This window comes from Penicillium samsonianum, assembly GCF_028829775.1.
Source record: "Penicillium samsonianum strain IBT 33392 chromosome Unknown utg000001l_segment0_segment0, whole genome shotgun sequence".
NCBI lineage: Eukaryota > Fungi > Ascomycota > Eurotiomycetes > Eurotiales > Aspergillaceae > Penicillium > Penicillium samsonianum.
In genome coordinates this window covers 2,808,098-2,821,145 of record NW_026643259.1, presented here as the reverse complement: position 1 = coordinate 2,821,145, position 13,048 = coordinate 2,808,098, and the positions used below count along the sequence as shown (strand labels likewise).

The following is a 13,048-nucleotide window of genomic DNA, read 5'->3' as shown; positions in this document are numbered from 1 at the left end:
TTACTATTGCGTACGCGGCCGACTATTCTTACAGTAGCAATAGGATAGGAGGTATCACAAGAAACAAAGAAAAGGCAAGACTAGAAGAACGGTAGAGGCGTCGAATTGGACCTGGTTATTAGGAGTGAAGGCTCTTACCTTGAGAGTACTTTAAATACTATTGAAACTACTTTTATACCGCGATGATATGGGAAAGACCCACCAATCCTCAAGTAACCCAGAGAAAAAAGGGAAAAAAAAGACAAAAGGTATCATTCAAATCTATAAACCCCGCAACCAACCAGACTAGACTAAACCTCATTCCGCATCCAAAAGCGCAACAGGAGCCTGATCATCAACCTGAATCCCACCCCTCTTCTTCTCATTACTATCCCAGAACGGCAACTTCCAGCCACCCTCATTCTCAGGCGTCGCCAGCCAAAGACGCATAAGATGGCGACGCGGGGCAGGGGGCGCATGATCCGTGTATGCGGTGCGGGCATGCAGGACGTGCGCATTTGACAAGAACTGAATATCACCAATATCGAGGATCATGTGCAGCGACAAGCGTACACAGGTTTCTTCCAGCACGCGCAGGGCTTCTTGTTGCGCCTCTGACAGCGGGGGGATAATTCCTGCATCGCTGAAGCGGCTGAGGGAGCGGACGTAGTATGGGTCCCATCTGGTATTATTGTCAGACACTGGAATGGAGATTATGGGTGGGGGTGGCTATGGATCGGGCTGGTGAGACATACTTTGTGTAGACACGGGCGTTCTCGCCGCGCTCGAGGTATATCACGCTGGTGCGGATGTAATCTTCCTGTCCCTTGCTTGTCTCGCCCTTGCGGTCGAAGTACCAGATTGGTTCGGTGAGGGTCTTGAGGACGTCTGGGCGTTCTGTGGCGAGGGCGTTGTAGACGTTGTGGGAGGAGACGAGGTCTGATTCGCCGCCTTCGAGGGCCTTGGCGATGCAGAGGAGGCCGACGATGTCGGAGTCATCGGCATGGAAGTATTGGCTGAGCTTGGGGATTAGTTGATTGTTCGTTGCTTGTGAATGCGCATTCACTGGAGATTGAGACTATCAAACTAACCGAGCATTGGTGCGGTAGATGCGCACTTTGTCAATCTGGGTCGAGTCCTCGCCGAGATCCTTGACGTGGCCGAGGACGTGGCCGCGGCTGTTCTGGCTGACGAAGTAGCCGAGATATGTGCCGAGACCCATGTATGCCACGGCGGACTTGTGGTTGCCCCATTTCTCGACGGGGAAGCCCTTGAAGAGGATGAAGCCTTTGCCGTCGATGAGGTCTGAGCGCAGGTCGTGCAGGTAGGCGGCTAGATTGGGGAGTTGGAAGTTGGTCTATTGAAGATATGATTAGTTTTGGTTTTATAGGTTTCTAGATATGGATTGTATTGTTCTCACCTTTGAGATTCCGGTCAGCGGGGTCTTGGATGCGAGGAAAGCATCCGATGCCGAGCTCAGCTCATCGATCTGGTCCTGGGTGAAGACGTGTGTCCATTTTTCTGGGTTCTCGCGGTAGTCCTCGGCCTTCCAGACTGTTGAGCCGGTGATTTGTTTAGGGAACTTGTCGAAGGGGATGATGTGGTCGTATAGTGGGGGATGTTGGCCGGTGGTTTTTAGTCCATCTGGGAATAGATCCCATGAAATGGGCCCTGTAAGGTCGTGAGGGGCAGTTGGGAGAGAGGAGGTAGCAGCGGGAGCCATGATGGTTATTAAAGAGGGAAATATGCACGGATGAAGCAATAAATGCAGGGCCGTTGGTTTATATTTATATATTGTCACTTCTATGTAAATGGTGAGCAATGTAGTGGATTATATGGCGTGACGAGATCCGATAATTTTACGAAATACCTAGGTAGTATCCAAAGAGTATTCTTGTATAGCGGAATGAGTGCCGCTACTAAAGAAGTGAAGCTGATTGGGGGTTGAAGGGCCGGGATGGCGCAATTTGCGGGGTTGGATGTTGTGATGGCAGTGGGGGATCACGAATTGGCTTCGAGATATTTCGGAAGTACATATATGTTGTGCTGAAGAGAAATAAGAAAATAAATAGTATATAGAAGATGGGAATATGCTAAATTCCTAGTTGTGAAGTGAAGTAGTAATATAGCAATTGACGTTGAAATAAGAGATACACGAGCCTTCTAGTACCTACCCCTAAGGCTATTCACACAGTACATACTTAATATACAAAGTACATCATGCACATCTCTAACATCCAACCAGTCACAGTCTCGGCCGATAGACTAAGGTTATCCCATTATCCTCTGGCACAACATATTCTGACTACAGCCGATCGCACCGGCAGTCGTGCATGAACCGGCTGGTCGGGTTGTTTAAATCCAAAAGAAGAAGTGCTCCAGGCAGATCTCATCTATCGACCTTGGGACTCATACATGAGATAATCTATCGGACGAGAGGGTTTAAGTTCTCTTCACGTTTTACCTTAAATATGAGTTGGTCTTAGGGCTTGGGGAAGCACATGTCAGAGATCCGTTCCTTGATTCTTAACCACTCGGGTGGTCTCTTCTGTCATAATTGATAATTCACGCCATATCCATGAATATATCTTAAAATGATTACCTCCTTATATAGCCACCTTCGAACATTGCATGAAGATTGTTCTTGCTTTCGCACTTCGTGATATTTTACCTCTTAATGGTCTTTGGATGCACTATTTCAACAAATTTTTCCTTTTCTTTTACTATCTCTCCTTTTCACTGTCTCCTTCAAGCTTTCCATTCAGCCTAAATATTTTCTGACTTCTGTCTCTTTTGAAGTCGTCCCTGATGCTATTCTTCATCAGGTCTTCTGCAGACAAGGATTCAGTTTCCTCTTTGGGAAGCCCCACTAGATTACTCAAATCCTTATCGGGCGTGGCGATGCGAACCTTACGCCCTTTGACATCGAAGTTTTTCGGTTTTTATATTTGTAGACTCGCATATCACATTCTCTCGTTCGGTACATTGCGTTCATTTGAATAGACGATACCTAAACTCATGGCCCAACACAAGATCCACGTGGCCGTGTTAGATGCCGACATCCCCTGCCTCTCAGTATACAGAGCGCGGGGTCTATACAGCTCTCAATTCCGCGTCCTCCTGCAAGCAGCCGCTCAACGCCTAAACATAACACCAGAAACCCTCCAAAAAGGTCAGCTGGCTGTCCATGTAACAGCCTTCGATGCCGTAGGCGGGTCCCTACCTCCTCTGGAAACCCTACGAACCAAACCTCAGTCCCCAGGCGAGCCTCACGCCGGCGGACCATTGAGTCCAATAGACGCAATCCTAATCACGGGCTCAGCATCCTCAGCCTATGAAGACCAACCCTGGATTCACGCAATGCAATCCTACCTCCAAACAGTGCACATCCACTACCCAAACATAAAAATCTTCGGCTCCTGTTTCGGGCACCAGATAATCGCCCAAGCCCTCCTCAGCACCAACGCAAACCCCAACACCGCACCAACATCAACATTCCACGTCGCGCACTCCCCCGCCGGCTATGAAATGGGCATCCAGCCCATCACCCTCCATCCCTCCTTCACCGCGCGCTTCCCGCCTCTCGCACGCGCCACAGCTCAGAGCCCATTCCGCATCCAGCTGATCCACAGCGACGTGGTGATGCCCACGCCCGAGGCTGAAGCTGCCGCGAACCAGGCGGGAGTCTCGCTGCCGGCACCGTGGTCTAGTATCGGGAGTAGTGCGCAGTGCGCAATTCAGGGTCTTTATAACCCTGGCCGGGTCCTGACGTACCAGGGTCACTTTGAATTCGATACTTTTGTTAATGGGGAGCTTGCGCAAGAGTTTGGGCGTCGTGCGGGTTGGTCGGCGACCGTTGTGGGAGAGTATTTGGAGCAGATTTATCGCTCGGGGGTTCCTGGGTTGGAGGATGATGATGATGCTAAGGCTGCGGCTGACGCAGTTTTGTTATTCTTTGCTGGGGAGGATGTGGATTTGATGGGGTGTGGTGGTGGTACTACACCTCCCCAGTATTGATTGGGGGGTTTTTTACGGTCGAAGTGAGATGTGACCATGCTTGGATATGTATGGTATTTAGCGGTATTAGCTGGTATTAGCTGGAGAGCTACGCTTTTCTATCCAGTATTGGGTACATTGAGTCCAAGCTAGTATCTGCGTTTCTGCATTTCTGCGGTTGAGCGATTTGTTCAGGTTGAATCCCTTGAAGGCAAATCGCGCGGCAAGGGTTTCAGATGGTGCCGAGCATGGGACCCGAACAGGACTTACGAGTATACAATTATAGTTGGTCAGCTCTCAGCCACCCCTTAGTGGCAACATAATGGGTTACCATGAAGATGTTGGACCCTGTATGGCTGACACGCAGCTGGTATGCTGGTCTGCAGGAAGGGATCAATGCGGTCTTTCTAAACAAGGATGGAAATAGGATTACGAGGTGGAGTACAATGGTCATAGTTAGATCCGAGAGATCGGATAGAATTAGAGGTAGGACAATGGAGTATAATAATAAGCTGCATGAAAGCTAGACGCACCTTACATGAATTCTAAGCGATGCAGATAACCTAGGAAGATACATTGTGTTAATAGCTGTCCAGAATAAAGTCTCGACTCGCAAGCTCTCCACCTTGTTATATTAAGTGGAGCGTGACATGCTTGACATCTCCAGTGTATGGATATATACTGTACAGGTCTGATAACGGCTTTATTGTACTATTTTGTATATTCCCGAGGTCTACATACTATTAGCAGATATTACTAGTACATAGTACTTATACAACGTAAACCATACAGCATACCAAAACCCTGAACTTGAAATCTCAGACTTTTCCGTTGATCCCCCCTGCACGGCCACCCAGAACCAGGATGGCGTGTGAGTTGCAACCAATGAGGATGGAGGTAATTGGTGACTCAGTGGAGTTTTGGGGCCAATCAGGCTGCTTTGGGATGTTCTTCATCGGCAGTTGGTTATACAAGGTATTGGGGGTATTTTGGTATTTAGGCATTAAACTAATCTGGAAACCTGTGCCTTTATTCGATTAGAGAGCTAAGGGTAAACGGAGGAGGTCGGAGCTGAGACAGGTACTTATAGAATGATACTCGAGAGATATATAGTACATTAGTGAATAGTTATGCCTAGAAGTTATCCTTAGGTAGGGTAGGGTAGGGTATATGAGTCACGCGCTTAGCATACATCGTGAGTACACCTCCCCTCCAGCTTCTTCAGTTGCTTGCATTGTGTTCAATCTTAGACTATTTATACTATTAGTAGTAATAGTATAGTATAAAATTAGAAAGAAAATAAAACCGTGGAAACGAAAAATACCAAACGTAATATTACACTGTAACGTGGCGCTAGTTCGCCACCCGGAGCTTCCCTCCCTTCTGGAATGAAGCTCAGGAGCTGGGGAGAGCTTCGGAGGGGCCGCTGATAGCGCCTATCGCGACACATTTTTTTCTTTCCTTTTGCCCGAAGCTGTGAATTATATCTTTGTATAGATATCTTTTATTAATTGTCCGAATAAAACATTAGAAACATCCATAGATGTCACATGAAAAAATGTAGAGAATGTAAAAATGCAATGAAAATCGTTAGAGCTCGGTGTTCCACCGGGGTTTCCGAAAAGCCGTGCTATTCGGTATTTAAATACCAGTCTATACCGTACGGTTTCTTCCTTTTTTTTTTTTTCCCCTCCCAATTTTCCCTCTTTAATTTCATTTAAATTTCATTTTAATAGCGTGGAACATTCCAAGAATGGGGGTTTTTTCTTACAAGGGAAGCTCAGAGCTGCACGCCCCTCTTTTTGGTTATCGATACTCGATAGGGACGATAGCCACGTATGCGAGCTGTAGAGTAACGACTTTATAAAGTAGATCAGAATAAATCCGTTCCTGACTAGAATGTATAGAACTACCAGAACTGGAATTTAGAATAAGAAATAATAATAAAAAGCCCATAGTAAAAAAAAAGAAGTACGGAGCAAAAAATCGAGTAAGGCGAACTCTGCGTAATTACCCGTAATACCCCCAGTGACTTTCACCCACAAGCCCTCGAAGTACTCTGAATGTATGAGCCGCCCTCTTTCCTTTTTTTCCCTTTTTCCAATTCTTCCCCTTCTTCTCTTTTACACACAGAGCATGTTGAACTGCATTTCTGTCTATTGTTCACATAAACCCTGTCTGTGCTTGGCTGATCTCTTTATTCGCCCCTCCTTTTTTTATCTCAACCCTCGGGATCTCGGATGAACATATGCACCATGCCTCCTCGAAGCTCATTAACTAGCTCTTTCTCGGTAACCGATGCCAATAATGAGGTGGTCTGTCCCTTGAAGAACAACGATGGTTCCAATTGTCGCAAAAGATGTCTAGGCGTGAGTATTTCCCCCGAACCCCACCTATCACCTGGCCTGCGAAAGCTATATGACCCGTGCAACTCTTGAGTTCAACATAAACTAATCCGGTTGGTGCTCTAGGAAAAACGCTACCGCTCCATGCAGGAGCACATTCGACGTGCGCACCCGAATCACTACATCCCGAAGCTCCCGGCTACCGAGGAGAGCTTCCTGATGATGGTGAACACCCCGCTCGAGCAACGGGTGCAGCTGTCACCCCCCGAACCCGCTCAACCCCGGCGACCTCATGGTTAGTCTTTTGCTTTTCTCTTGCCTTGCTTTCTCGCTACACATACTGACGGCTACCCACAGATGTGGCGCCCGAAAGGGACATCTATGTCGCTGACGGCTCCCCGGCTACCCCTCGAGCTATGGATGAACCCCACCCAGCTGCAGCCACTGCAGCGGTTGCTCTGGCACAACTGCATCACCATCGACTGGCCTCGGACTGGGATACAGACATGGTTTGTCGCTCCGGGCTGTTGTGGGCTTCGAAGCCTGAGTCTCTCCACAGTGGCACTGACCCGCATTTCCCCAGGATACCCATTCGGATACCGACTTGAGTCATCCTCGCATGCGCGGAGCTATTGAACTTCCCCCACTCCGCGACCATTTCAAGCAGGAATCTCTTCCGCCGTTTACGCCTCGTCCTCGCGAGCTTCTTCCATCCATCCTCAATCACTCCCCGCCCGGTCGCTCAACCACATTACCGCCAATCCAGCGGAGAGACAAATTTTGCCGCCCACGCAAATCCTCCATCACCCAATCTGCCCGGAAGCCCAAGCAGGATCGGCCCAAGTCAAAGGAATTCGGGCGGCGACCAAGCCTCGGTGACCGCAAAGCCCTTTCAGCAGAGCCGCAAACCGCGGCCTGGGCGCAAGGCAAGCGCTGGGAGGATTTGATTGAAGCCGCGACGTCGGCAACCGAAGTAGACGATGAGCCCTATTCAGAGGTGAGTTTGAACGCAATTCCGGACTTTTTTTCGGTGCTGATGGGCCAATTTAAGGCTGGTCGGTCTCCGACGATTGCCCCACTACTTTCCAACGTGACGTCTGCTCCCTCTGGGGTGAAAAATCGGTCCTCGCTTCCACCCGCTTTCCAATCTGGAGGATTGCCTCCTATCTCTTCACATCGGCCATTTCCACCGCATTCATACGCCGCCTCGCCTTTGCACAAATCATTGACCCCGCCACCATACGAGAACCACCGCAGCCGTGAGAGCGACTTGGAACCATTCCCATCTATTGAATCATCGCTCGATTCCATGTCTTCAGCATCTGGCAGAAATTTTGCGTCATCGGTTTCGGGAGTCGCGCCATCCATAAACTCTGATTCCAGCCCAGTTATGAATCTTATCCCGTCCATGTCCCAGCGCCAACACCACCGATTCTCCAATCCTACTCCGGCGTCTTTCCGCAACAAAGAGGTTCAGGTGTTTTGCGCTCAGTGCAAACGACCCTCCGCACTGAATGAGTGCTATGCCTGTACGGAGTGCATCTGTGGAGTCTGCCGCGACTGCGTGGGCATGTTCATTTCAAGTCCGCCCGCCTCATTCCGAACTCCAGGCAATGGGCCATTAAATAACGCCCCGTCACAAGGACCAACAAGTTACCCTGGTCCTCGCGGGTGTCCACGATGTCGAACGGTGGGAGGCAAATGGAAGGCCTTCCAAATCGACATCAAGTGAACGACTTCAATAAGACCGCCTACAATTTTGGCATTACGCATTTTACGACTGATGTTTGATACACGTTCATTCCTATATTGTCATTTATTCTTTATCATTCGATCGGCATTTCTGGGTTTCTGGGTTTCTGGTTTTCTGGTTTTCTGGTTTTCTTTTTTTTTTTTTTTTTTCACTACGAGCTGGCAGGATCCATCAGACGATGTTGCAGGAGTTGCTTTTTCCAGACCAGGTCTTTTCGGTGCAGGTTTCCGACAGTCAACAAAAAAACCCGAAGAAGCTGGTCTTCAACATTCAAAGGTCTACATTTTCTTTCTTTCCGCATTCTGGGTTCATGTGGACACATCTTTTGGTCATGAGGTATATGCTTTTGATGCTTTTTCAAGTCTTTCATGTGATGCGAACTTGTACTGCAATGATTTCATTCTGCTGCGCTGTTTATAGAGGAGAGCTGTGGTCGTGGGAGGCAGCTGTGTCCTCCCACACCATCCAATTCTTGATTTATATAACTACCAATCTACTCATCCCAGATGACACTGCTGAGACCCTCCGCAGTCCCCACCTTCCCAGGCTCGCCAACCTGTAGAGAAGCAACCTCCTCACCCAAATTTCCTGTCTTCGGATCCCGACGCACAATCGCAACCGTCGCAGAAGCCTGGTTCCCAATAGCAACCAGATCCCCGGCCCGATTAATCACAAAAGTCCGCGGCACCTTGCCAAATGCAGAAGACGAGTCCCGCAACTCAACAGACCCATCCGCCGGCGACCGATCAAGCACAACCATGGAATCACTCGGCTCGAACCCCTGATCACTCCGAATTGAGACATAAAACTCATCCCCAATTCTACTAATTTCAGCCGGCGTCGCACCCTCAGGCATAACACCCCCGGGATAGGGCACCACAGTCTGCGTCTTCTCAAAAGACAAACACCCAGACCTCGAATACGAGACATCAAACACCATCAGCGTGCCACCGATCTCATTAGCAAGATACAACATTGTCTCGCCGACAGCCGCCATCTTCCGCGAATGCGTCACCCCGGCCGAACGGTCGGTGCCATCCGTCCAGAACACGCCGTGTCGCGGCCCACTGCCGAAGGTAATGTTCAAGCTCGGACACTCTGACAGCTTGCCCGACGGGCCGTCGATCGCGTACACGCGCAGCAGGTCCGCACCTAAGTCCGGACTGACAATGAACGAGCCGGTCGGGTCGAGGAAGACTTCGTGCGGGTGCGGCGAGTCCTGCTGGGCGACTTTGCCCGGTCTGGTCAAGTTGAAATGGAAGGCTTGCAGGGCCGGTTGGTTTTGTTTGATGGGTAAGGCGAAGGTTGAGATGGCCGAGCCTTCACTGTTGGATTGTTAGTATAAGGCCCACATCCAGAACAACCATAATCAACGCAAAGCAAGACCAAGACCGTGGGAATGTGGGTGAGAAAGAAAGAAACAATCAACATACTAATGCGCAATTGCAATAAATTTCTTCCCCGCATCCGACTCATATATAACACTATTCACGCCGCCACCCACAGTCTTCGCGACAGCGTCTTCGCGCAGCGTGCCGTCTGGTTTGACATGCAGGGCTGTCAGCGAGCCGTGCGTGGAAGCATCGGCAGTGCCGCTCTCGTCGGAGCAGTAGACGGTGCGCGTGTTCGTGTCTAGGGTTAGCCAGCTTGGCATGTCGCCGCAGGTGTGGAGGGTTTGCGATAGGGAGAGGTCATTGTTATTCAGCGTTAGGGAGTAGACGTTGCCATTGTAGTGGGTTGCCCAGAGGTGGGCTGGTTTGGAGGCAATGGCTGCTGTTGTTGTTCCTAAGGCGGAAAGGATGGGGAGGAGGGTTTGGAGATGCATTTTGCGGGTTGATAGGTGTTGCTACCTATGCAATTTGGCGTGGGATGGATAGTTGTATATAGGTAGTAGTAGATGGAGTGGATGTACTCCGTAGATTTTGGGGGGGGGGGGAGAAGAGTACAAAGTACGGGAAAGACGCGATGGGGGATCGGCAGTCCCTGGCAGTGCAGGAATGGATCAGGGGGAGAGAGGGGACGAAAGGGTGACATTGCGTTTAGGTTGTATTGCTTTAGTCTGTTTCAGCTATGCATATTGTGCATATCTCTGCTTATATCGTGCATGTTGACTAGTTAAAACTACATACATACATGGCTTCGGAATTAATTAGGGTTAAGTGGATTGGGTATTTATTCTTCCCCAGCCACATCGTCATAAAGCTACGAGATCACCACTTTTATCGCGGTTACATGCATATATTATTAGAAATGCAACGTACTATGCATGTATTTCTTACTTGCTTGGCTTGTTTCACCCCCATGTTGCGTGGGGGTTCTCTCCGTTATTGAAACAGGGGGTAGATCGAAATGAAATCTATTCTATATTCATATATATGTTTCTCTAAACAAGAGTCAACCCAGTATAGCAAACATCATTGCGCACAAGCTCAGTCTTAAGTCCATCCTCCAACGACACCGAGTACAGGCTACCACCTAGGTCAGCCACATACACAATGTTGTTCGCCTTATCCAACTTCAAGCCAATAGGCTCGTGGAAGTGACGCGCCAGAATAACCTTTTCCATATCCATCTCTTCACCACCAACATACGCGCGGTTTAGCGTGCAACCGAAAGGGTGCTCACCCCGATCTGTCCAGTACAGAGTCTGACTGTCGCCATCCAACTCAATATCAATAGGCTCAGGGAGGTTGTTCCACAGACGCCGGATATCAGTCCGATTCTCAGCAGTCTCACCGGCAGGAATATCCAAGCCAGCGCAGAAGATCTGACCACGACCACCCTTGCAAGGTCCTTTCTGTGTCCAGTACAAGAGACCGCGCTGAGCATCGACAGCAATACCCACACACCAAAGCGTCATCTGCTCCAACAGACTCGAGCCAGGCTCCACACGGCGCTGTACCAGAATAACGTGGTTATTCCCGTCATAATCACAGCGATGCACACTTGTACCCTCACGATCACAGAAGTAAATTTGTTTCCGCAACTCGTTAACCGCAAGCTGCTTGGGCGTGTGTACCTCTCCAACGGGGACAAGACAGGCAATATCGCCGCCGTCCATTTCAGCCGACCAGACGGAGCCATCACAGGCGGCCGTGCTGCGGCCCATATTCGTCCAGAAGACGCGCTGCGTCTCCAGTGACACGTCGATGCCGTCGGGCAGGTTCTGACCGACGACGACGGGGGTGAGTTTCTGGGTTGCGAGGTTGAGGCGCAGGATTTTGCCGTTCGAGTGCACCTGCGAGACATCCTTGGTATTTCCGCCGAGCCCGACGTCCAGCAGGTAGATGTCCTTTGCGGCGCTGTGCGGGTGTGCTGGGGATGCTTCTGCGGAAGAGGATTTCGCGAGTGGGGGTAGAGGCCGCCCTTTTCACTCTTCTTGCCAAGGCGGCCTTGCTCGATGTATTCTTTGCGTATCCAGTCGACGGCTGTGGAGGGGAGTCCCCTCTCTTGGATGTAGTTGTCTTCGATGTAGGCGACGGTGTCGAGGCCGATTTGATCCATCAGTTGGCAGGGGAGAGGGCCGTTTTTGAACATGTGTTCCCAGAGTAGGTCGATTTCGCTGGGGTCGCTGACGCCTTCGGCAAGAATTTGCATGATTTCGCGCTTGACTGCTGCCCAAATGCGATTGAAGATGAATCTATATAGTTCTCGAGTCAGTCTGATGTGCTGATATAGGAGGTTTTCTTTTTGTTTTTGAAAGAATAATACATACCCGGTCGATTCGCGGCGAGCTGTCACTGGCAGCATGCCACACTCGCCCAACACAGTCTCCAGGTAAGGGAAGATCGCGGGATCGGTCTTACCACAGGTCATGAGCTCGACCATGCGGATAGAAGGAGGCATAGCGAAGTGAATATTGAAGACTTTGCGTTGGCGCTTGGCGGAGACCTTGACAAGCATCAAGTTTGTTTTCATAGAGGAGCTGTTGGAGCCGATGTAACAATCCGCCGGAGCGCACTTATCCAAAGCCGCCAAAGTATCGATCTTCAACTGCAGGACTTCAGGCACAGCCTCGACAATCAACCAAGCATTGGAAACAGCGGATTCGAGATTGGTGAACGTCTTGCAGATACTATAGGGCGCGGACGTATACGACTCGAGTTCAACCTGGGAAATGGAGGCCCCACCCTTGGGGTCGTCCTCTTTTCCCTCATCATCTTCGTCGCGTGCCTTGTGAATGCGTGGCATCAACGAGAACTCGGCTTTGTGGTGATCGATGTACTCTGCTGCATCGCGGAGAGCCGCCGGCGAGGTATCCCGGATGTGGACATGGTAGCCAGCAGCGATGAAGACACAACCAATGCGGCGGCCGAGGACGCCGGCGCCGATGACTGCGACGGGGCGGTCGGTTCTGGGCTTAACACCCATATTGGAGGTAGGTAGGTAGGGGTATGAGGGGAGGGAGGTGGCAATGTAGATGGGTGTTGGTATATCAAAGGTATGTAGATATGACGTGGAGAGGGGGAAAAGCGTGGACTTTATATAGGACAAAATAACCAGGGCAACAGTTGAGTAGAGGCTCTTTTATATATTTCTTTTTCAATCTAGGATCGGAATTTACGATGGTAATCATGAGGAGGCTTTCTATACACTTGGGTCGCAATATACCATCCCAAGGCCATTGGACAAGTTAGGGCTCCGCTACCGGAAGCCGGCATCATAGGTATGAGTTCCCAAGAAAAGAAAGACTCGCGGATATCACGGCTGTAGTGTTGTAGTGTTGTCAAGGCCAATAAAATGCCTCGAGAAGTAGATTCATTCGGGATTTACCTACATCGGAGGGAATTCGGATGGAGAAACGCTTTTCGGCTCGGATTCGCGACGGAATCATCCCGGAAACAGGTCGGAAACAGTTCGGAGGAACTTGCAAAACGTTGATTCTAAACAAGCTTGAAGATGCTGCGGATTCTTTATTTTGTTGGACACAGGAACTATTGCCGTTCAGTCCGGTGTAAACTAGCTGTTAAAATTG

At 49.8% G+C, this 13,048-nt stretch overlaps 5 protein-coding genes across 5 annotated transcripts; 2 read left to right on the top strand and 3 right to left on the bottom strand.

The window, feature by feature from the left end:
• Positions 1–297: 297 nt before the first annotated feature.
• N7471_001091 (TauD/TfdA family dioxygenase) lies at positions 298–1,702 on the bottom strand (the record flags this gene model as incomplete). Its single annotated transcript, XM_057273812.1, has 4 exons — positions 298–661; positions 735–995; positions 1,071–1,336; positions 1,400–1,702. 4 exons carry the CDS (start codon positions 1,700–1,702, stop codon positions 298–300), a joined length of 1,194 nt encoding a protein of 397 aa, XP_057141991.1.
• Positions 1,703–2,997: 1,295 nt separating this feature from the next.
• Positions 2,998–3,996, top strand: N7471_001090 (type 1 glutamine amidotransferase; the record flags this gene model as incomplete). Its single annotated transcript, XM_057273811.1, has 1 exon — positions 2,998–3,996. One exon carries the CDS (start codon positions 2,998–3,000, stop codon positions 3,994–3,996), a length of 999 nt encoding a protein of 332 aa, XP_057141990.1.
• Positions 3,997–6,230: 2,234 nt separating this feature from the next.
• On the top strand, positions 6,231–8,052 carry rfeD (uncharacterized protein; the record flags this gene model as incomplete). The annotated part of the gene is made up of 5 exons (XM_057273810.1): positions 6,231–6,344; positions 6,447–6,615; positions 6,678–6,829; positions 6,904–7,317; positions 7,372–8,052. The coding sequence occupies 5 exons, from the start codon at positions 6,231–6,233 to the stop codon at positions 8,050–8,052; spliced, it is 1,530 nt and encodes a 509-aa protein (XP_057141989.1).
• A 514-nt stretch (positions 8,053–8,566) lies between these two features.
• Positions 8,567–9,898, bottom strand: N7471_001088 (lactonase family protein; the record flags this gene model as incomplete). The annotated part of the gene is made up of 2 exons (XM_057273809.1): positions 8,567–9,398; positions 9,507–9,898. The coding sequence occupies 2 exons, from the start codon at positions 9,896–9,898 to the stop codon at positions 8,567–8,569; spliced, it is 1,224 nt and encodes a 407-aa protein (XP_057141988.1).
• A 558-nt stretch (positions 9,899–10,456) lies between these two features.
• N7471_001087 (Dehydrogenase multihelical) lies at positions 10,457–12,444 on the bottom strand (the record flags this gene model as incomplete). Its single annotated transcript, XM_057273808.1, has 3 exons — positions 10,457–11,400; positions 11,448–11,713; positions 11,789–12,444. 3 exons carry the CDS (start codon positions 12,442–12,444, stop codon positions 10,457–10,459), a joined length of 1,866 nt encoding a protein of 621 aa, XP_057141987.1.
• Positions 12,445–13,048: the final 604 nt, after the last annotated feature.